This window comes from Schistocerca nitens, chromosome 11, assembly GCF_023898315.1.
Source record: "Schistocerca nitens isolate TAMUIC-IGC-003100 chromosome 11, iqSchNite1.1, whole genome shotgun sequence".
In the NCBI taxonomy this organism is placed as follows: Eukaryota; Metazoa; Arthropoda; class Insecta; order Orthoptera; family Acrididae; genus Schistocerca; species Schistocerca nitens.
In genome coordinates this window covers 209,816,610-209,841,819 of record NC_064624.1, presented here as the reverse complement: position 1 = coordinate 209,841,819, position 25,210 = coordinate 209,816,610, and the positions used below count along the sequence as shown (strand labels likewise).

Below are 25,210 nucleotides of genomic sequence, written 5' to 3'. Positions count from 1 at the left end.
CTAAACCGGCAATGCCCAATCCGCAACCTGGTCAGAAGGACCTCCTCTCGCCGAGATGGTCGGGAGGAGGTCGTCCGAGCTGTTGGGAACGGTTTTATGGCCCGGAGCTTATTTTCTTGAAGTGACGACCTAGTATCCCACCATAATGACACAACCCTCTTACAAACAACGCCCCTAATGTCAGACGATGGGACACAAAGGGAGGCTGCCGAGGCAGGAGGACTGCAGCCTCGGTCGCACCAGCAGCAGCAGCCTCATTCCCAGGCACTCCTACATGGCCTGGAACCCACATAAAGCTAACAGGAGAGCCATCGTCAGCAAAAGAATGGAGGGATTGCTGGATCCGTTGCACCAAAGGATGGACCGGATATGGAGCTCCAAGGCTCTGAAGAGCACTGAGTGAGTCAGAGCAGAGTACATACGGAGAATGGCGGTGGCGGCGGACATACTGAATGGCCTGAGAGAGAGCAAAAAGCTCGGCCGTAAAGCTGGAACACTGGTCGAGGAGCCGGTATTTAAAGCTGACGTCCCCGACGACAAAGGCACAGCAGACACCGTCGTCAGTTTTGGAGCCGTCAGTGTAAATAAAGGTGTTACTGGCGAGTCGCGCACGAAGTTCGACAAACCGTGAGCAATACACTACAGCCGGAGTACCCTCCTTCGGGAGTGAGCTGAGGTCGAGATAAAGATGAACCGGAGCCTGGAGCCAAGGTGGTGTCGGGCTCTCACCCTCTCTGAAGGTGGTAGGGAGGGCAAAATCCAATTGTCGAAGCAGGCGACGAAAGCGGACTCCAGGGGGCAGACACGTACGACCCATACTGGCAGTTGAGAGAATCGTCGAAGGAGGACTGATAAGAGGGGTGGTCGGGCATTGACAACAGCCGGCAGGCATACCAGCAGTAGGAATACGAGCTTCCAGTCCGGTACGGGACGACTGCTGCACACGTGGTAGCATTTCAGCAGAGGTCTCCGAGCAGGCTGCAGTAATACGTCGCTCCGCATTGTCGGGTGTAGTTGGTATGTCCACGTAGACAGGGTCTCTCGCTTTATCCACAGAAATTAGTCTACACGCGTCAAATTCTGGGAAATGGGTCAGCAAAGGTGCGGGCCCTCTGCGTCCGACCCAACAATTTGGAAACTGTTTGTGAAGACTCGCTGTAGTACGATGGCATTTCGAAAAGTAAAGATACAATGGCTCGCAGTCTAAATAGAACATTTATTTAGAAAACGTAAGTTGCATCTAATTAACTTGATTATTTGTTATTTTTCGACATAATCACCCCAGTTATCCAAACATTTGTTACGTCGGTGCACAAGTTTTTGTATCCCACAGTCATAGAAGGTTGCCGCTGTAACGGTACTTTGACTACCGCGCCTCCGCCAATACAAAGATATGATTTACGATGGCGCACGCAGAAGAGCGCTGAGCCAGTGACCGATTTTTATAAATAATTTTGATCTTTTTCTTTACTTTTGCATAGGTGTTTGTTTTTAACAACTAATTGATTACTCTCTTGTCTTCATACATTCAAGACGTGTATTTTTCGGCACTGTGTAAAATATGCTTTTAAGTGGAAATTAAAACTATATTACGAAACGAAGTTATTTCAGTAGTGATTCGAAATGGTTATTGCCAAATTTATAAATTAATCCTGACAGTGACAACTTAAAGAAATTTTCATCAGACGGAGAACAAGAGGACCAGCAAACGAGGAGAAAAAGGACATCCTACAAGAAAATTAAGAAGTATTCCAGACGCAGCCACGAAGACTATATTATAATAAATACTACGCTTCTAACAGAATTATAAGGTAAATTTCAACTTATTTCTGATGATATTTCCGTACAGTCGCTTTTTGTACTTTTGCCCACCCGGTCTGCCATGCACGGTCAAATTACAGCATGATCTCAATCAATAATACGAAGTCCGCCTTATCTGTAACTTATTCCATCAAAATTCAAAACCCAATCAGATTTTATATTTTGTATTTTCACGGCAGAACCCCGAGGAAAGGAAACACTACACCGCCTGTTTTCGGAACCACGTTCCAACTTCATCTTTGATCTCTTCATCGCCGTAAAATGATTTTCCACCAAGACGTGACTTCAGGTAACTGACGACACGAAGGTCTGTGGACGCAAGGTCCGGGCTGTATGGCGGATGGTCAAATACGTTTAAGTAGTGCTTTGGTTATGAGCGCTGTGTGAGGCCGAGCGTTGTCACGAAGTGAGCGGACTCCACTTGTCAGCATTCCCCTGCATTTGTTTTGAATTGCCCTTCGAAGACGTTTCAACGTCTGGCAATATGCAGCAGCATTAATTGTTGTTCGAGGAGGCATAAATTCCAACAGAAGAATGCCTTGTCTGTCCTAAAAACCAGAAGCCACGATCGCTGAAATCGACGTTTTGCATTTCTTGGAATTTGGTGAATCCGAATGACTCCATTATATTGACTGTTGCTTGGATTCAGGTGTATGGTGATAAATATACCAAGGAGACTCATTAAGTCCTTTCTGGTTCTGCCTTCCTCTGAACCCACTATCCAACATGCTAAATAATACAAATTATGGATACAATATTACTGGAACATACCCACACAAAATCACACATTTGCTATACATGGATGATCTAAAACTACTGGCAGCAACAAATCAACAACTCAACCAATTACTAAAGATAACAGAAGTATTCAGCAATCATATAAATATGGCTTTTGGAACAGACAAATGTAAGAAAAATAGCATAGTCAAGGGAAAACACACTAAACAAGAAGATTACATATTGGATAACCACAGCAACTGCATAGAAGCGATGGAAAAAACAGATGCCTATAAATATCTAGGATACAGACAAAAAATAGGAATAGATAATAGAAATATTAAAGAAGACCTAAAAGAAAAATATAGACAAAGACTAACAAAAATACTGAAAACAGAATTGACAGCAAGAAACAAGACAAAAGCTATAAATACTTATGCTATACCAATATTGACCTACTCATTTGGAGTAGTGAAATGGAGTAACACAGACCTAGAAGCACTCAATACACTTACACGATCACAATGCCACAAATATAGAATACATCACATACATTCAGCAACAGAAAGATTCACATTAAGCAGAAAGGAAGGAGGAAGGGGATTTATTGACATAAAAAACCTACATTATGGACAGGTAGACAATTTAAGAAAATTCTTCATAGAATGAGTGGAAACTAGCAAAATACATAAAGCAATCGCTCATATAAATACTAGAGATGGGGGATCCGCTCCTGAACTGTTTTATAGAGTTGAATCTTTCAAAGGAGTGAACAATCAGTGATTCAGAAAAAAAGAACGGTAGCTCCAAACGTTTCCCACAGCAGAGAGAGAGAGAGAGAGACGGAGCAGATCAGCGGGGCCTCTGCTGGTCGGAGCACACTGCAAGCCACACAACACAGCCGGCGCCGGCCTCTGCCCTGCTTCTGCCTTGGCTGCCTGCATTGTGCAGTGCCCCATTGGATTTTGTGTTTCACATATGCCGTGCCCTCTCTGTGCTTCCTCTGCAGCGTGCAGTGTCTGGGGCACCTTAGCATCGCACTCTGTCGGCGATCGTTTCAGTCGCACGTCCTGCCCTCTGGGCGGTTGATGCGAGCAACAGAACAGAGAGCCTCCTAGCGGAGAACATAAGAACTACTTGCAACAACCTGCTCGCAAGAGAACGGACGATTTGTTTCGGAGCGGGTGACTGGTGGCCGTTCACCGCTCCCCCCACCCTCGGAACGCACCCGCTGAACGCTCACCCCACCGTTCTCGACTCTAGCCAGAGCGTTGAGCAAAGCAACTCAGGTGTCACTCTGGTCTCTGCGGTCTCAGCTCACGCAGCAATACAGCTCGCGGCTCGACCAGCTTGACTCAGCGCCCCTGCATCGGAGTTCGTCTATTCTGGGATATTGTTCTTCGTACTAATACCGATATGTATATTACATAATTATGTTATGTATACATCATTTGTTTTTATTTTATTTTCATTTGTTTAAACTGATCAGATGAGGTTCCTGACGACTCCTCTTACTATAGGATTTTTTATTATGGACACTCGAATTTACACTTTAATTACGAGCGAACCAATAAACGTATCGCAAAATGTGATACACCAATATTTTCCTTGTTTTATTCTGCGTAAGGCTATATGCAGCACTTTGGTCTTACAGTCAAATTTATATTTTTTTTTCTAATTGTACGGATTTTGCGATTTTGGGCGTCTTCGGAAGGAAATGTTCACTTTAAAAATATATGGCTTGGGATGTATTTGTACGAGGTTAATGAAATTTTAATACATTATAGCCAAATACATTGTTAATGTAAATCTCAAGTTACAACATTTTCCGATCACCCAAAAAACCACGATAGTGCAACATAAATCGATAATCAAAAACTTTGTCATATCGTGGAAATTTCAATAAACAATACAAAATTCTTACTCAGTATCTGTGTTACTTCAAAATAGGATCAAATAAGATCAAAACACAGGTATAGTACTGGAATAAACCAAGTTTAAAGGGCAATGTGCCTTCCATTTATTTTCTATTGTGAATGAGTGGTGAGTCATGAAAAAGACCTAGTTCATTTCAGGGAGTGAACAGTTCGGATCCGATCTCTGAAAAGAACAGTTTTGCCCATCTCTAATAAATACATCGACTACACCATTGCAATTTCATAACCACTTCTACAACCCTTTAGATCACATAACATCAACAGATACGAAGAAAGTAAATTGGAAAAAGAAAACACTACACGGCAAGCACCCGTACCATCTAGCACAGCCACACATCGATCGAGATGCATCCGACATGTGGCTAAGAAAAGGCAATATATACAGTGAGACGGAAGGATTCGTGATTGCAATACAGGATCAAACAACAAACACAAGATATTACAGCAAGCGTATTATTAAAGATCCCAATACCACAGCAGACAAATGCAGACTTTGCAAACAACAAATAGAAACAGTAGATTACATCACAAGCGGATGTACAATACTAGCAAATACAGAATACCCCAGAAGACATGACAATGTAGCAAAAATAATACATCAACAGCTTGCCTTACAACATAAACTTATAAAACAACACGTTCTCACATACAAGTGTGCACCACAAAATGTACTGGAGAATGATGAATACAAATTATACTGGAACAGAACCATTATAACAGATAAAACACCACCACATAACAAACCTGACATCACACTCACCAATAAAAAGAAGAAATTAACACAACTAACCGAAATATCGGTACCCAATACAACAAATATACAAAAGAAAACAGGAGAAAAAATTGAAAAATACATCCAACTGGCTGAGGAAGTCAAAGACATGTGGCATCAGGATAAAGTTGACATTACACCAATTATACTATCAACTACAGGAGTCATACCACACAATATCCACCAGTACATCAATGCAATACAGCTACATCCAAACGTATATATACAACTACAGAAATCAGTAATTATTGACACTTGTTCAATTACCCGAAAGTTCCTAAATGCAATATAACACATACCATACAGTTAAAAGGAAGTGACGCTTGATCAAGGTCCGCGTCACTTTCCATTTTTAACCAGACTTAACGTCTGAGAAAGTAAAGAATGAATGAATGAATGAATGAATGAATAATAATAATAATAGATAATGTGGTAAAAAGCATAATTTATCTCACTTTCTGAAGAAGAAAAAGAAGAAGATAATTAAGGGAGAGATACTTCACATTTCAAATTTATTACTTTTGTTGGAGACGTTGCATTTCAGCTTCACAAATGAAATCAGAGAATGTACACATCATGTCAGCCAGTGAAAAATATTCAGCTCACCTCTGAGGTACGCATAACCCCGACGCAGTCACCTTCAGACAGCTTCTCCAAGTCTTCGCCATACACCTCCACGATAGACTGGCCGTCTTTGAGCACTGAAGTCCCTGATAGAATCTGCAACCAAAAAGGCCAGGCTACAGCACCGCTATACCATATTACGTACACTGACAAAAACTGCCACAAATAATGCAGAAACATGTGTTACTACATGAGATAACTGCAAAAAACTGGTTCACATTCAATGAAAAGTAAATTAAATGACATTTAGGGGCAGCTAGTATTATTTATTTTAAGATATATAACAATAACAATAACAATAATAATAATAATAATAATAATAATAATACATCAAAAAAAGTTTTGCATCACCCCGGTTACCAGAACACCTGAAGATAGATGTTGAATGTGGATATTGTATCACATACACACTCCCTTTGACTCTTCAGAGATATCACTAAACCCACCCAAAGATGTAACAACCATGCACGAGCAGCGCCTCTGCGATGAAGGGGGTCCAACAGCCGATCAGTTCCACTCATTCCACCAGGAAGGAGATAAATGGCTCGTATTTTCCATAGGTCCACCATGCCTAGACGGACAATACTGCAGTTAGATTGCTGTCTGCATCATTAATTTGTGCCAGGAAAGGCTATCAACAAGGGAAGTGTCCAGGCATCTCAGAGTGAGCCAAAACGATGTTGTTCGGACAAGGAGGAAGTACACAGGGACAAGAACTGTCGATGACATGCCCCGCTCAGGCCGCCCGAGGGCTACTACTGCAGTGGATGACCGCTACCTACGGATTATGGCTCGGATAAACCCTGACAGCAATGGCACCATGTTGAATAACGCTTTTCGTGCAGCCACAGGATGTCGTGTTACGACTCAAACTGTGCACAATAGACTGCAGGATGTGCAACTTCACTCCCGACATCCGTGGCGAGGTCCGTCTTTGCAACCACGACACCGTGCAGTGTGGCACAGATGGGCCCAACAACAAGCTGAATGGACCGCTCAGGATTGGCAACACGTTCTCTTCACCGGTGAGTGTCGCATATGCCTTCAAGCAGACAATCATCGGAGACGTGTTTGGAGGCAACTCGGTCAGGCTGAACGCCTTAGAAACTCTGTACAGTGAGTGGAGCAAGGTGGAGGTTCCCTGCTGTTTTGGGGTGGCATTATGTGGGGCCGACGTACGCCGCTGGTGGTCGCGGAAGGCGCCGTAACGGCTGTACGACACGTGAATGCCATCGTCCGACCCACAGTGCAACCGTATCGGCAGCATATTATAAAGACATTTGCCTTCATGGACAACAATTCGTGTCCCCACTGTGCACATCTTGTGAATGCCTTCCTTCAGGATAACGACAACGCTCAACTAGAGTGGCCAGCATGTTCTCCAGACACGAACCCTATGAAACATGCCCGGGATAGATTGAAAAAGTCTGTTTATGAATGACGTGACCCACCAACCACTCAGGGATCTATGTCGAATTGCCATTGAGGAGTGGGACAATGTGGACTGACAGTGCCTCGATGAACTTGTGAATAGTATGCCGTGACAAACACAGGCATGCATCAATGCAAGAGGACGTGCTGATAGGTATTAGAGGCACTGGTGCGTACAGCAATCTGGACCACCACCTCTGAAGGTCTGTTTGTACGGTGGTACAACATGCAGTGTGTGGTTTTCATGAGCAATAAAAAGGACAGAAATTATGTGAATTTTAAAATTTTCCCGGCAAATTGACTGTTCAAACAAATTTCGGGCTTGCAGCCGGTCATCGTTCAATACTTCGCACGATATTTCAACAGGGCACCTGTCAGTCATCTTCAGGTGAGCCGTCGCAGACTGGCGAAAACTTCCTCCGTTCCGCAATATATAGTGTACCGTAAGTATTCTGCGCATGCGTCGAAAACTTGATAGATGAACCACACTGCCCGCCGGCAGCGCCCTCGCCGGTGGAATAGCGGAAGTCAGTCGCCCTCTGCGTTGCTGTTTGCTGCGGTCGTTGACTCACTCTGTCGTCTTCGATTTGAGCAGATCGTGGAGATGATGGGATTCCGTGCACTGTCCAGCTGGTAGCCGCTGTCACGGTTGAACAAGATTTTCCGCCAGTCTTATTTCTATGGATTCTTTAATAATGGAGTTCCAGAAAGACGTTGCTGTGGACAAAATCATTGTTTTCTCATACTCCATTGAATGTCCAGCAGAAATACAATTTCAGCAATAGCGGACTTGCTTGGCTGCAAAAGGCGGGTCTAACGATGTTCAGTGTAGCGTTCTTTCACGGTGCGTGTGGTTTGATCTATGTAAGCCATACCACACTGGCTGGTATCTTGTAAATTCCGGCCTTTTGTAGTAACAGATTGTCCTTAACTGATCCCACAAGGTCCGCAATCTTTGACGGTGGGCGGAAAACCACTTTTACCTGAAATTTTCGGAGGATTCTTGCTATTTTAAATGAAGTGTTGCCAACGAAAGCAAGAAAAGCTAAAGATTGTTCCGGCATGTTCTCCTCTTTATTCACTTCCTGCTTCTTAGTTTTAACTGTTAGTGCCCTGTTAATCTGCCAGATGGAATACCCATTTTCGCTGAATACTGTCTTTAGGTTCTGGAACTGAGGTGACGAAAAACTTTTTGTTATGTGTGTAATAATAATAATAATAATAATAGATGCAGATGGACAACCATGTCTGCTCTTCATTTTTAGGAAAGATCTGAGAATGATGGAAGAAATGAACAATTCAAGATTAGAAAATGGAGGAAATCTAGGCTACAGATTTATGAACATTACAATCAACTGTTTAGTCTTTGTAGATGAAATGAAATGATTTTATGGCATTGTTGGCTAGGAGGCCCCATTCGGGAGAGTTCAGCCACCGTATTGCAAGTCCTTTTTAGGTGACACCACTTTAGCGACTTGCGAGTCAATGACGATGAAGGACACACAACAACCAGTCCCCTGCCGGGAATCGAACCCGGGTCCCCTGCACGGTAGGCGGCAACGCCACCGCTACGCTTCGGAGGCAGACAGCCTCCGTAGATAATCTTTCCAGACTGCGTAGATACTGCAGTAAAACAGCTTAACCGACCAAATACACGGGCAGCGAAGGCCGGGCTTCAAATCCCCTTCGAAAAGACGCACTTTATGGCATACAAAATCAGTGCCAAGATTACTGTACGTGAAAGTAGAAAAAATTAATAAGCAGGGAAGTTTAAACATGTAAGTGACTGGATAGAGCATAACCTACCACAGAAGGATCATGACACACACCTACAATAAGAAATCTTTGTCCTCAAATGCCAAAACGAGGCACTACTGTGTTGTCATTTGACAGAAGAATCTGCATGTGACAGATTACGACAATGAACAAGAACTGTCTACTGGACATTCTTAAGACCAAAGAAAGATTTTCAGAAAAATTCTGTGTCTTATCGAAGGAAACAGACGGGTACAGAACAATATACAGAGAAACTCCTATTTTAAGTTTCTGTGCAGTCCAGACTAAAAAAACAGAACTGAGGATAACGCAGAATCGAGGAAAATGTTAAACGCCCCAACTCCCCCCCGAATATGAGTATAAGCAAATTTACTTGGCATATACCATTAAAATCGCAATACTCTCCAATATTTCACATACAATCTGTCTAAGTGAAGGAAATTAAATGTGCAATACAACGATTATACAATAATCTGTGATACTGGGTCTAACCAGTTCTTTAAAAAATCACAGATGTGTAACAGCAAGTAAAGAACTCATCAAAGAATTTGTAACTGGCCGAGCACGTTCTACGAGACTCAGTGTTTGAATTTAAAAGCTTGACGACTGATACTGTATCTAAACACAGTACGTCCAAAATACGTGCAAAAAGATGAGACTGAGTTGTAAGTGGCACACGAAAGGGTGGTGGGTGGGCCCCTCCGTTAAGTATTAGCTGGGCCCCAGACACTTCGCGACGACTGTCTCGTACTGCAACTTGGCAGTAGTTGTTCCGTAACAGTGCATCGAAGCTAAATATTGCAAGTCGTGTCGGCAACACTGATCGTGGATTACGTCAGTATTTCCTCTCTCACACCTTCCCTCTCCACAATGGCCGAAAATATTCCCTTAACTCTGCCACCATCCGTGGTGCGACCTGTCTGTCTTTTGTGCCACTCGTAACTCGTTCAATCGAGCGAGATGTGAAACGAGAACTTAGAACCGAGGTAAACTTTACTGTGAAGAAATGTAAAATTGGGGAATTTCTAGCATCGATCTTATGGGCTTTTCACAGGGGTAGGAATTTATGGCACAGAATAGAGAAAAACTTAAAATTGGAGAATATAAAATCGAAGTTTTTCCGTAAACAAAAAGAAGGATTGTGTTTTATGGTCACGTGTCAGGAAGGGGCCCAGAAACGACATCTAAAATGGTAGTAACCCACTTTTAAGATAAGAAAAATGAAAGGGGAACTGTTCACAGAGGCTGAAAAGAATCTACAAGAACTTGAAATTTCCTAGAGGTATCAGAGAGCATGATTCGCTTGAGGAATAATAACAAACATACAAAGGTCTCCAAGAAAAGAAAAAGCAGAAGGCAGAGTAAAGTTAGCAGAGTCACAGAATTAACAAAGCCAGGTGTTTCGGCTGCACTTGTGTTTAAGATAGTGTGGGATGTGTGTCGCCTACACTATTTTCACAGCAGAATGTATATTGATGTTATACGTTCAGAAAATATACGTAAGGAAACCAGTGTTTGGTGATATTTTACAGCTGACACTACTGACAGAACACAGTAAAAGTGCTCAGCAGATGTGATCACTTACGAGATGTGATGAAAAAGCAACAGGAAATTTTTAATTTCACGGGCTCCATACATCCGACCTTTTATCTTCTTGGTACACGTGTTCCTGACGTACATTCATATTTTCACCTGTTTTTAACACTTAATTTACTGCTGACAGTTCAAAAGGTTATTGGCGTTTTCGAGTGCTCGGCGAAATTTTACTTTCGAAAAAGATGAATCAAAAAGTTTGCATTAGATTTTGCTCGAAAAATGGACTACAGTGGAGCACTGCATTTGACAGTGGCTCTCAGCAAATCTACTACGAGTAAGATGAGAGGTTACAAGTGGTAGAAATGTTTCAAAGAGGGTCGAGAAGATGTCGAAGATTGGGACTCTCCCGGACATCCTAGCACATCACTTACTGGTGACAATACAGAAGAAGTAAAGAAACCTGTTCCGGAGAATTGCCGAACCGCCATCAGAGAGGTTGCCTATCAAGTATGCATGTGCTTTCACTCATGCCTAGCTTTTTTTTTTTTTTTGGGGCACGAATGCCAAGCAAAGAAGTTCGTTCCGAAACACGATAATTTCGACCAAAAAAAAATCATCGGTAGACAGACATTATTCGGAAATTGCAGAATTGAGTCGACGATGATCAAGAAGTTCTAAAGAGGGTTAAAAAGGGTGATGAAACACGGGTACAAGAGCACAAAGTCAAAACTGAGACCCTGTCGGGCCGACGGAAACTACCCGAAAAAAATTTGACAATTTCAATCTCTCACTGGTTTCTACAATTGCAGTGGGACAGTACATCAAGAATTCCTGCCTTATTGCCATCCGGTAAATAAGGAAAACTATCTCGAAGTCGTGCACAATTTGAGCGAATCAATCTAAAAGAAAACTACCGGAACTGTGGCGAAACAACTCGTGTAAATCGCATCACGATAATGCCCCTGCTCACACCTCGATACTAGTTCACAATTTTTTGGGGGGCAAAAAAGAAAAGAATGGCACGTCACTTCAGCGACCGTATTCGCCTTACACAGTCTCCCGTGAGTTCTTTCTATTCCCGAGGACGAAGAGAATTGCGAAAGGACACTGTTTTGCCACCACTGACGAGACAAAAACAGACTTTCCAAAGGAGCAGAATACCGTAACAAAAAGTTAGTTCGGGAAGAGCTTCTGAGACTGGAAAATGTGACAGCACAAGTGTATTATAGGGGGGGGGGGGGGTGAGAGATTATTTGAATGGCACAGAGTTAATGTCAGCGAATAAGTAAAGTTACTTTGAGAAAAACAATTTCCGTTACTTTTTGATCACACCTCCTTTACGACAGTGATATGTTGGAAGGTGTAATTACATTGCCCAACGAAAGAGGTGAAGCCCAGGACAGGTGTACTTTTTTTAGGTTCCAGTCGACCACAACTGACCACCACGTGGAAGGATCGGCGTGTTCTGCACCGAGCATATCGTAGCCCCTCCGTTCAGGAACGAACAATCGACTCCCTGCAACACTCTCCGTCAGTCGGAGAGACTGGCAGCATTTGCACTACGGAGATTATTGTCACACACTGCAGCGGGACTTTGAATTTCGCAGCACTACAGTAGTTCCCTCAGATATGAATTATACCGTCGCAACTGTACGAGCGCTCGACGGCAGAGAAAATATTTATAAGAAAATGAAGGTACAAAAATTGTAACTCTTTTGTCTCTCGAGAGCGGAAGCTTGACTTACTTCAAAAATGGCTCTGAGCACTATGGGACTCAACTGCTGTGGTCATAAGTCCCCTAGAACTTAGAACTACTTAAACCTAACTAACCTAAGGACAGCACACAACACCCAGCCATCACGAGGCAGAGAAAATCCCTGACCCCGCCGGGAATCGAACCCGGGAACCCGGGCGTGGGAAGCGAGAACGCTACCGCACGACCACGAGATGCGGGCTCTTGACTTACTTATTAGATAGTCTTGGTCGGATTAAGACGAAAAAACTAATTGATGTGTAGACGTATTGTGGAAGTTGGTATGAAATTCGGAGGATGGAAGTAGCAACGTAAAATAAATTGCATTCAATACCAAGATGGTTTTGATTTGTATAAATTAGTGATTCCTGGGCGATTGCGAGATTTCGGAGCAGCTACTACTTTTCACGCAGAAATGACGTAGGAGATTTTTGAAGACCTGGACACCGCACGAAAGAAGACATGTTAACATGGTAAAGGATGAACTCTTATCTACGCCATTTCCCCCGGTAAAGCACATTTTGTTATTCTCTGTTCTTTTTTCAAATAATTTTTGAAGTGGAAATTGGTTTGACTTTTGCTCATAAACGCCACTAGGACAACCCCAACAATAGCTTTTCCAAATCACGAAGTCCGATTACTTTTCTGTAATACGAAGTGCGATTTGCATTTCATTCTTTCTCTTTTTCATGGTCATTAACGATTTTAAAACCCCCTTTTTATTCACCATTTCTTCCCACCTTTTCAATCTTTTCTTTTCTTCTCTTCTACTTTTTTATTAAACACTACAACTGGCTCCCGCGACAGGACGCAATCTTCGGATGTGTCGTTTTTGAGCAAATTTGAAACTTTAATTTGTATTTTTTCCCAACAGAGAATAACCAAAAATCCTGAAGTTTAAATAGTAACTAAAAGACCAACTTTATTGTACCTAAATAAATGATTATACAATAATATTGTAAAGAATTTTTGTAACTAATTCAATCTGTTTTTCTTTGCATGGCATATATTGCAGCAAAACTGTTATTTTGAGACCTTTTGGTGATTATCTGATGGAGATGTATTAAGAAAATCCATATTTTGACTAATACGATTTACGCAGAAGTGTTTGACCAGCCGCTGCAGGACAGAAAATTTAATGGTGAGTCACGCAATTGTGTTTCATTTAAGCATTCAATAGCCAACTGCAGAATCCATTTTTCCCTTTCCACACATTCTGTAGTTTTCTTCTAGATTTTTCCAAAATTATCTATCTCTATTGTAGTTTGTGGTAATTATAGCATTGTTGTAGCATATGAAGATCGTGAATTTGACCGCCAAACAGTCATTTGTTACGAAAAATTTTGTCCGCCCTGCTGCATCTTTCTCAACCATTGTTTGCAATAGAGCAATCATTTACATTGACGAGAAAATATTTCAACCTAAATTTGAGTCAAATCTTTATTAATCAGACTTATATTATTCTCTTTTTGACTTACGATTATACATCCTATTACAATGGAACGCGGTAAGGTAGAGATAGTTTCGGCAGATGAGTTAAGTTCAGTAGATTCATCTTTCAAGCAACAAGAAAGTCCCACTACAACACACAGGGTGCCACTATCGCCACAACACGAACGGCCGCATTCGGAGTGCTGGCGTGGCCCGGAAGGACCGACTGACGACAAATGTGTCGCACCACATCTGGAGACGAATCGCAGTTCTGCGCTGCCCAGACGACCGCCGTCAAGGAGTAAGGTGGCGACCGGGCGAGAAGTCCCATTCTGCCGACGTTTCGGAGATGTGGAGCGACATCGCCCTCGGCACCACTGATCGGAGAGCCACCGGGTAGAGCTTCGGGGCACACCCGGTAGCGACCGCATCCTCACGTTTCTTTTCCTACAATAGTATAGAGGTACCTTTTTTCGACGGGACTGTGCCCATCCACACACGGCACTCGTGCCTAAGAAGTGTGTGCGAGATACTTGCGTCGACCGAGTCGTAATGTCAGTATCGGGGATATGGAGGGCGAGTTACGACAATTCCCGACTGGCTTATCGCGGCAGAAAACACAACGGCCTTACGACACCCTTCCCGATCGAATCTGAGCACGCGTAAGGTCTGTCGATAAAATGTCGATATATAGGGGCAATATTTTTTCCCTCGATATGTCAATATCGAAATTGCAGTTTGAGGGCAGATATTTTTATTTTATATTTTTCTGCAATATTCAGTATATATTTGAAACTATAGCAGAACATAATTTTACTTTCACTGCGTGAAGGAGTCTTACTACTTTTTGAGGTTTCATCATTGCCAGTCTTTCTCTTTGACTCCGTCAAGCAAGTACAGGTGACACAAAGTAGTAGTCCAATTGCATGGGAGGGGGGGAGGGGGGAGGGGGGAGGGGGGGGGGGTTTAGCAGTGCAAACAGAATAACGAGTTTTCTGACGCGAAGGAACGGCACACGAGTTGCGTTAAAAAACCAATCTCTGCTTGGTGCTACCAACAAGAACTGTGACGTTTAGCTTTGCTGCGTAAGTTTGTCACTCCATTCGTATAAAAGTTATAAAGATTCTAAATTGATTTACGACAGTGTTATAAAATAATTCGTGTCCGAGAAAGCGGCCATTTAGATGCCGCAACTCGGGGACAGAGCGGATGACGGCAGGTGTTCCCTTCGGCCGTCCGCTGTGCCCGTATACAAATACAGCCCGAGACGCACCCAGCTACCGATCGGTCCGCGTGACTCGAACGCCGGCTCACACGCTGCCTCGGATGACGTCACAGACGAGCTGCAACTAAACCCACATTTTCGGTACAAACAGGAAGTGAACTCTCGAGGACTGTACACTGTACCCGGATCGCTTATAATTCACGGAAGTAACTGTTTGTGTGCCACCCGCGATGTTAACAAAACCACATGGCAAGTGATGAGATTATTTCCACTTTTGTGGTGAGCAATTAACTTCGGTTATTAGAAGTCAGGGCGAAAGACCGTTTAATTGGAACTTACCGTGGAGGTCGCCTTTGAGCTGCTACTAGGGTTTTGTATTATTGTTGTTGTCAGGAATATTATTATGTTTCGCACGTGAACTTTTCTGAATATAATTGAATCAGTTACAATTCAAAACTTTTAATAATTTATAATCACAGTTTCTGATCCCGTCGAGTAAATCAGAGTGTGGAAACATTTGTTTCAGTGAGTACAAGAATAATGCGGACTTGCAGACTGCGAATTATGGTCAGTGTCGTACCGTCTAAACTGACCAAACACGACCTGTGTCGTACAGTTACACTTATCGATCACACGGGGGATTGTGAGGATGGGATCAAAACAATTATTGTACTCACAAAGACATTCAAACATTTTTCCTGCAGTACATACTTCACAAGAATAACAGGTACAGTGGAACGTACCCTCTGCATAGTGTAGATGTAGACACAACACTGAAACTGTAGTATATACTGAAGAGAACAGAGTTGAAGAAATGTAATCTGGAGTACTAGTTTTATCACAGTGTGTCAGACCCGAAATCGCTTCGGACCTCCGAAGACACCGAGGCGGCAATTACTACCACCGCCGGCTCCGTATTCGGATGTCCGACACGTCCGGATCCTCGAGACAGTCGGTAGTGCGTACCCGGGAACTGGCTCGGTCACACGGGGATCAATTCCTGAAGAGCTGCCCAAAGTTGGAAAGGATTGCAGCACTAAATGGTGACGACTGACAGAACACCGAGATCTCCGAGGCCTGTCGAGAAACGAGGAGGCGTGGCAGAATCACCAGCCACTGCATGCTGTCGTGTCGCAACGCTTAGGCCTGTCCCACCCCTCATTAAATAGACCGAGACTTATACGAAAAATTGTAAGCACAGTTACTATTATTATGTTCTTTAAGTTTGTTTTTGGGTTTTCAGAAATACTGCGGGAAGAAAGTTTATTTATGTTGCAGGTAACGTGGAAGATGTCGCCCGACGATCACCATGAAAGTTCGACGTAGCGGCAAGTGGGCGAGGAATAAAACGAATGCCGCGAACTACCGCGAGCCGCGGAAGAGCCCGGGCCACGAGGGTGTTGAGTTTCCTAGGTCGCCGTCGGACACCATCAAAGGAAGAGATATGCTGGTTTCTCTTTGTAAACAGATCGATCGAGTCTTAAAAACGTTCTTGTAAAACGTATAGGTGGGTGACACATTAGGTGGGACCCGATGCCTGTAATACTTCCACAGTTATTAAAAAGTCGTTAAACGGCAAAACCAATAGTTCATCATTTATACAGATAAAAAGTAGTAAAGATATAGGAAAGGAAGAGTCACGGCATCAGAACGAAAAGTGATACATTGCTCAGCAACGAAGGAGGACGTAAACAGCGGGCGTTACGTGGTGAAAACAAATCGACTGATAAAATAGTAAGTCTGTAATTAAGCCTAAACCCACGTAACACTGCAACGCCACTCGAGAAGCTGCAGTCGGTACCTGGAACAGCCTCAGGGTGTGCAGCAACTAACCCCTCTGGGTAGGAAATACGGGCTCATCTGTAAACCACACTGCAGTGATTCGAGAATGGTCTATAAAACTGCAGGTAGCGGGACCTGTCAGCTCCCCACACCTATCCGCGAAGGTTTTTCGAGATATTCGACAATTCGAAGCATTTCATTCGCAGGCCTGCCAGGTGCGGGAGCCAGTACAGTAGTTGGCTCAAACATGCACACTGTCATTAGAACTTAAAATAGTGTCCCCGTTGTGAGCTCCTGTAAGTGCAAACTGCAACAAACACGGTTAAAGCTGACACAAGTAGTCTTATCGAGTCAGAACCGTATCGTATTTACTCGAATCTAAGCCACACCTGAAAAATGAGACTAAATTCAAGGGGAGAGAAAAATTTTAGGCCGCACCTCCAAATAGAAACACAGTTGGTCCATTGTAATACGAGACACAATTTAGATTGAATGAATGACGATACAGCTACAGTAGTTTGGTTCGAGTCGTAAGCTTAGAAGTTAAGCTTTACCAGGTACCCATTGCTATGCATCAGGCACTCCGTCCCTATTTATACTGGTACCCTTCCTTTTTCACATGCTACATCTAGTTTGAATTCATTGCCTATTTTTCTTGGATCTGATCAGTGCCGTTCTCTTTGTTATAGGTGTTTACGTCAATCTAAGCTGAAAATGCATTACTGTACTGTGTCATGCGTTTGTCGCATTCTAATAATGACTGTTAATGACATGTTGCTGCTCGCAGCATGGCTTCCTTTTGTGCACACCAACACCGCGCCAAAAAAAACAAAAAAAAAAAAAAAAAAGATAATGATGAACAAGAACCAAATAATAGACTGCGTATGATAGAAGACGTTCTGAACCAGAGTTTAGTGAAAATTTTTCTCCGTTTGAAAATCTTTGCAGACGGCTCTTTAGTACATTACATTCTGCACAGAAATTAGAGTCATCTTAGATTTAAAAATCTAGTCAATTGCTGAGCTTCATTTCTGACTATCACTATTAGGCATAAGAATAATACGAATACAAACATGACACGATATGTATATTCTTCCACGTTTGCTGTTGTCTCACTCTAGTTTCGTAGGTTATTATGCAGACAAGACTTAAATGAGATAGCAGCAAACACGAAAGAATTCACGGCAAAATGTTTATATTCGTATTATTCTTATGGTGAAGAGAATACTGCATGTGATTCACAATTCACAAAAGTTCCTATTAGAAACCATCTCTTCTCACAGGTAGGAAAAAATTCAGAACATAGAGTTGACCATATTGATAAATATCCCAAACAGTCTTGCCAGTCAAATTTTTGTAGTACATTGAAATGCTGCTACATTCAAAGATGAACAATACAGAATTTGTATTTACTTCCTCAGATAATGTATGAAAATGCAGTGGTCGAAACTCGGGGCGGAGAAAAAAAGCTTGTCTTCCACCTTTTTTTTTTTAATATATTTACTGACGCAGAGGTTTTTGCATCAGTATTTATCTTTGTGCCTGCAAAGCATGCCTGTGTTAGCGCTACATATATTTGACGGCAGAAGTTAGTTGTGGCGTCATCTATTAATGTTTTTCAGAACTTCCGCTTACTTAGCACTCGATTCTAAGCCGCAGGCGGTTTTCTGGATTATAAAAACCGCAAAAAAAAGTGCGGCTTAGATTTGAGTAAATACGGTCACCGGCCACATCACGCCGAGTTTCCACCCTCGTTACGGTCAGCTGAAGTTGTCTCGCCACCGTCTTAATGTCGGAGGAAGAGCAGGACATCCACAAGTTGTCCACAGACAAATAACTCTTAACTGGATTCACCGCGAAAACTAGTTCCGGCAATATTACTGATCACACTGTAAGATGGAGGCCAGCCTGCATCTGAAATATTCTGTTTAAATGCCTGTACCGTCCGCCTGCAGACCTGACAAGAATATTAATAGTTATCGTGCTGGGAAAATCTACACAGTGCAATACAGCTATCTGAGAGGTTAAAATAACGACAAGGAAACTTATGCAACATATAAATTGAAATAAAATTGTTTAACTATCACATACATATATTAGCAAAATTAATTAAATTGGGGAAATCCAAATAGTTATATCAAAATTGGTTTTAAATACAGTAATACACCACAAAGTTTGTATCATAATATTCCTCAGTACTCTCTCTGACACGTAGGGAAAATCAGTAACGTCTGAAGTGAATGAAGACTAATGGAAAGGATGTTTTCGTATGCTCCTCACCATGGGGCACAATTTTATTTAGCCGACAGAACGTACACTATAAAGCTGGACCAGTACACATCTGCAAATTAAGTGTTTATGGCTTTAAATAAGTAGATAAAAATAAGGGAGAGTAGCAGTTGCATATTTCTTTCACAATTTAATGGGAAGTGAGTAAAATAAAGCAGAGCACCGGCGATTTGAATCCCGAACGCAGAGCACCTCTGGAATATTACAACTGCCACAACAAACAGTATTATTACTAAACGGTATCCGAGAATCCCCAAGTTTTAATTTGCCCGACATTACACGACAGTTTATTTCACTCACCCAAGATCCTCCTCGAAGCTCCGACGCAGTAGATGGGAATTCCATTGTCTCGGGGTTCAAGCATGTTACACCAATTTCGATACTTCCGCTCCAGGAGTTTATCTGAAAATGGGCACAGATTAATTTAAAATTGCCAAATCTATAATGCTGAAGACTGTCGAAACTGATCTACACCGTCAGCATCGAAAACCACAAAACAGTAAATGTAATGGGACCAGAGTAATATCAGACTAGTGCACAAGTTCCTAGCATTTTTCCATAACATTCTGCTCCACTATTTACAACAATCTGCCAAAACTAGGACGACAACAAAATGTGTTCACTTAAAGTGGAGGGATACGATTTTTTCACGGCGCGTATTGTCAAGTTCACACAACCGCGCACCGTGTCTTCGTAACGACGGGACATCCACCTTGCACGTGACATCGGCGAAGAGGTAGCGTGCAGTCAGTATCGACGTTTTTAAATTCGTGTGATGTCTGAGAAGTGTATCCTGTGTACCAATTTTTATTGTGTTTGAAAGCTACGTACTGCACTACTTGCAGCTGTTCTCAAAAAGCATTTGCACGAGCTTCCGAAGCAACACTGCTCCCATTTCCATCTGTCGGAAGTCTCTTAACGAGAAAGGTATTAATGACAGTGAGTAGAATGGCACAATTTGAACTGTCTTCGTTGTACTGCATCTGTGTTTCGAGAAACGTTCACACGATCTGTCGTCCTGCGAAAAAACAAAGAACATATATTAACGCGCTGTACTGTGTGGACTGCCCCTCTGAACAGTACTACCACATTTCCAACGTAACAGAGCTCCTCACTCAGAAAACATAGTAGTTCAACTCGCAGTGAATAGATTCAAGTTTCGGTCGGTCGGTCAATTGGGAGGAAGGGGGAGGGGGGTGTGGAAGAAAGGGGGCGGGAGGGAGTAGGGGGCGTAGCAGCGGGCCGCCACCAAACAGCACGGTGAGCTGTGTTAGCGTAATGGTTAAGGTGTTGGGCTGCTAAGCGGAAGGTTACGAGTTCAAACCTTGTGCGATGCTTAATATCTGCCAGCACGGTAGCTCAGCTGTAATAAAAAACTGAGTGGAAGGCTCAACTACCGAATTAAAAAAAAAAACGGCAAGGTCATCAGTCACACAATCTAGGATGGCAGAAATCGAGTGAGGCACAACACGAACAGCACACTCCAGTCGTCAGTCGTGGGGAAGGGGTAACTTGCAAACATATAGGAAAAAAGGACGTCAGGGCAGCAGGAAGGGGGAAAGAACAGGACGGGGTGTGTGGAAACGGGGAGAGCAGGGGCATCCTAAAAACACTACTCAGAGGGGCGCACCCACATTGTACCATAGCATTATCACAGTGCAACAGGCCTGTGGATATGTGTGTGTGTGTGTGTGTGTGTGTGTGTGTGTGTGTGTGTGTTTTATTGTGTCTATCTGCCAGTGCTTTCTCGTTTGGTAAGTCACAGGAGGTTTGTTTTATATACATCAAAAAACAAAGATGATGTGACTTACCAAACGAAAGTGCTGGCAGGTCGATAGACACACAAACAAACACAAACATACACACAAAATTCTAGCTTTCGCAACCAACGGTTGCCTCGTCAGGAAAGAGGGAAGGAGAGGGAAAGATGAAAGGATGTGGGTTTTAAAGGAGAGGGTAAGGAGTCATTCCAATCCCGGGAGCGGAAAGACTTACCTTAGGGGGAAAAAAGGACAGGTATACACTCGCACACACACACATATCCATCCACACATACACAGACATTTGTAAAGGCAAAGAGTTTGGGCAGAGATCTCTGCATATGTGTGTGTGTGTGTGCGCGCGAGTGTATACCTGTCCTTTTTTGTGTATACCTGTCCTTTTTCCCCTAAGGTAAGTCTTTTCGCTCCCGGGATTGGAATGACTCCTTACCCTCTCCCTAAAAACCCACATCCTTTCGTCTTTCCCTCTTTCCTGACGAGGCAACCGTTGGTTGCGAAATAAGACTTACCTTAGGGGGAAAAAAGGACAGGTATACACTCGCACACACACACATATCCATCCACACATACACAGACATTTGTAAAGGCAAAGAGTTTGGGCAGAGATCTCTGCATATGTGTGTGTGTGTGTGCGCGCGAGTGTATACCTGTCCTTTTTTGTGTATACCTGTCCTTTTTCCCCTAAGGTAAGTCTTTTCGCTCCCGGGATTGGAATGACTCCTTACCCTCTCCCTAAAAACCCACATCCTTTCGTCTTTCCCTCTTTCCTGACGAGGCAACCGTTGGTTGCGAAATCTTGAATTTTGTGTGTGTGTTTGTGTGCCTATCAACCTGCCAGCACTTTCGTTTGGTAAGTCACATCATCTTTGTTTCATATATATATATATATATATATATATATATATATATATATATATATATATATGAGGTGACTTACCGAACGAAGGCGCTGGCAGGTCGACAGGCACACAAACAAACACAAACATACACACAAAATTCTGCTTTCGCAACCAACGGTTGCCTCGTCAGGAAAGAGGGAAGGAGAGGGAAAGATGAAAGGATGTGGGTTTTTAGGGAGAGGGTAAGGAGTCATTCCAATCCCGGGAGCGGAAAGACTTACCTTAAGGGGAAAAAAGGACAGGTATACACTCGCACACACACACATCCATCCACACATACAGACATAAGCAGACATATTTAAAGACCCTCTATTATATATATATATATATATATATATGCATCTTTTCACTGTTATGTAGGACTGAGGAATTACAGTGCAAAAGATGAAGTGTCTACTGTCAATTTTGAAGCACAGCATGAAAAACACTTTTTCAAAATTTTTCATAAAAAATCTGAATGGTTTATCCTACTTTTTGTACATTATATCAACTTAAGTGGTCTACATACTAGATGCATAAGAAATTTAGATCTGTATGTCAACTCATTAGCGAGGAGCAGGTCTCTGAAAATAGGAAAAGTGGTGCCCGATTAATGAGTGGTTACACGGGTGTTTGTACAGGGAGTCGCTGCTCTGTACGGCCTCAGCATTTATTTTCCTTTCTTACGTTAGCATAAGAGCAGCATTTTCCGTCACCAGTAACGATACAGGACAGGAACGGTCGGTGTCGTTCACGAGCCAACTGACGACTAGAAAACGGAGACGCACGTACCACGTACGGTCACGCACTGTGGTTTTGGCCTCGGAGCGTGCAGCACCCACACACCCAATTTTTTAACCTTCCCCGTAGCGTGCAAATGTCACACTGTGGTGGAATGATCACAGTTCATCACATTTGACTCTTCTCGAGTGCAGTGACACGGTTTAAGGTGTTTAAATGATATTTATCAAACCATATAGGTCTTTCCGAATAAAGAGTGTCACTAACGTAAACAATTACTACTTCGTCGTGCTCTGCCCGACAGCATTATCCTCAAATGCAGTGCAAATATTTCTGTCCCTCTCTGCTGCTGTCACCCCTCCACTGGATTCAAACAAGAGAACACTTCCAAAATGTTCCAATTTCTCCACTCAATACTTCATTTTGTAGTTTTCACATGTCTATGCACTGCCTCCAATGACAAAACGTAAACTGAAACAGGAATAGTGAACCACAAATAAAAATAACAGCCAATAATCAAACCTGGAATACAAATGGGCAAAAATTTATACAGGATGAGAAGTTCCGCCTTATGCAAGACACCTTTTTTGTTTTGTTTCACCCACACATGTTTCAGCACTTTTGTGCTATCGTCAGTGGGTTCAAATTATTATTTTTTTTTCTGTAAAACTATTGTTACATATAAACATTTGTGTTGTTTACAACATTATGTAGAAGTTGCATTTATAACTTAATTGGCAAAAAGTGGGTGTAAGCATTAGTCAACATACCTTACACGATGTTATTGTCCATTTATTTTTGTAGCTATTCTGCTACACAATATACAACTTGTCATCTGCAAACAGCAAAACGTAATTTATTTTCTGTCTGTTATGCATTTACGAACGGAAATAAGACTGTATCACTTTTTCTGTCTGTAACTTACAGTTTTGAAGTTGTGGTGCGTTCTCCTGTGTTGTTGGCGAAGTAAATAGGCAGGAGAACGCACCACAACAATACGTAACAACAATTTTACAGTTGAAAATAAAAACTGAATCCACTGACAATAGCACGAAAGTGCTGAAACGTGTACAGGTGAAACAAAACAAAAAAGGTGTCTCGCATAAGACGGAACTTCTGATCCCATTTTCTTAGCAAGCACAGACACGACAAGTAGAACTACACCACAGGATGACTCATATTTATAACTGAAATGGTTAACGGTTTGACTCTACTTTTTAGAATGCGACTGCAGTGGACAGAGCCCGAGATCTCTGTTAGGTCAGAAAATGACAGTTCGATTACGATTAGGCGACGCCTACGAATGTGAGTTATTAAATCTTAGATGTAGGGACAGACTGATCTGTAGTGTAGTGTGACGTCTAGGTTAAGTTGGCAGGTGATCGTTTGCTCGTGAGTTTGTGGAAAGGTAATCTGATGCTCCAGTTAACACCATTATCGATTAAGGGAGCTCACTAAAATCTGATGGCGACACTAATTAAATCTCCCACAGTGTGTCAGAATACTGAGCTCAGAATCAAAACCTTTAATATAAAACTTTTCAATTGCAATGCAAACATTTGGAGGACACATTTGGGAAGTACCATTTAAAGCAGAGGCGGCCACGGCGTGCCAAATTTCACACGCGCAGTACGTGCGGATCGAGTTCCCCGGCCCGTCACTCGCCTCCCCTCGGTCCTCCTCCGAAGCGCCCGGAACTGCACGACATTTCGTTCGGTACAGCGGTGCCGCATTTTTCGGTCATCACGACTCTCAGTTCTGCAGAATCACAGCATCGGCAATGTTTATACGGTGCTATCTGCCCGTACCTATTTGCTCCAGGTACTAAAGACGTTCACAGGTAAAGTGGCTGTCTGCACAACAAAAGGGGAACTCTAGCGATCTATCGTCGCGATCCTTTAAAATGAATGGCAGTGACAGATGAGAGGGAGGAGAATTCTCCACAAACGTATGCGACCGGTACTGCGTATTTGCTACGAAACGACATTATAATACCGTGCAGAAAGAATTTAAAGATTTTGTTGACAGTGAAGGGGCAAAAATTTACAATGGGCAGATGAGATTCATTGCTCTCTACATCAAAAAGCAATTTGTACTAAGTTTGGAGGCTCAGAGCAAGTTAAGAAATTGGTTGTACAAACAGTAAAATTTCCGAAGTCAGACACGTTACTCCTCTGTCAGCTGCAACAGTTTTCAGTGGAATTAAACAAAGAATACATAGACTTCGTGTACGAATGAAAAGTATGTCGGTTAAGTCGAGTTGTATGCCCGGAACAATTTTTCAATTTAAAACCACCGCTGTTGTATTTACGAAATGAAACTAGTGCAGGGACAAAAATTAGAACATCTGGCACGGATTTCAGACTTCGTACTTTAAATGGACCTTACTGCACACCGCCCACATTGAGATACTGCAGTGTAACATCTTTCTGGTTCAATAGTGACGCATTTAAAAGAAATTGCATTATAGAAGGGACACATTCTGACAGACAGTACAGTTCTCTACGGTCACTGGCATTAAAGAAAGCGTGAAGTTTGAAGAATTCACTGTCACCGTAAAAGAATTACGAGGACTGTTTCCTAAACGTTTACAACACACTGCAAATCTTACATTTGTTTTCAAACTGTTTTCGGGACTGTCTGACGTGTCAGCTGAGAGTGCCCTTGTGCACGTGCAGATGTAAATGTTAGACCTGCAAGGTATTTCCCATTTGAA

General features: G+C 42.6%; 1 protein-coding gene across 1 annotated transcript in view; it reads right to left on the bottom strand.

The window, feature by feature from the left end:
• The window catches only part of LOC126212792 (neuralized-like protein 4), a 303,166-nt gene that overhangs the window by 250,676 nt on the left and 27,280 nt on the right, over positions 1 to 25,210 (bottom strand). The window contains exons 2-3 of the mRNA XM_049940194.1: positions 19,395 to 19,496; positions 5,854 to 5,967 (exon numbers count right to left, since the gene is read on the bottom strand). Coding sequence (XP_049796151.1) covers positions 5,854 to 5,967; positions 19,395 to 19,496 — 216 coding nt within the window. The remainder of the gene's footprint in view (positions 1 to 5,853; positions 5,968 to 19,394; positions 19,497 to 25,210) is intronic.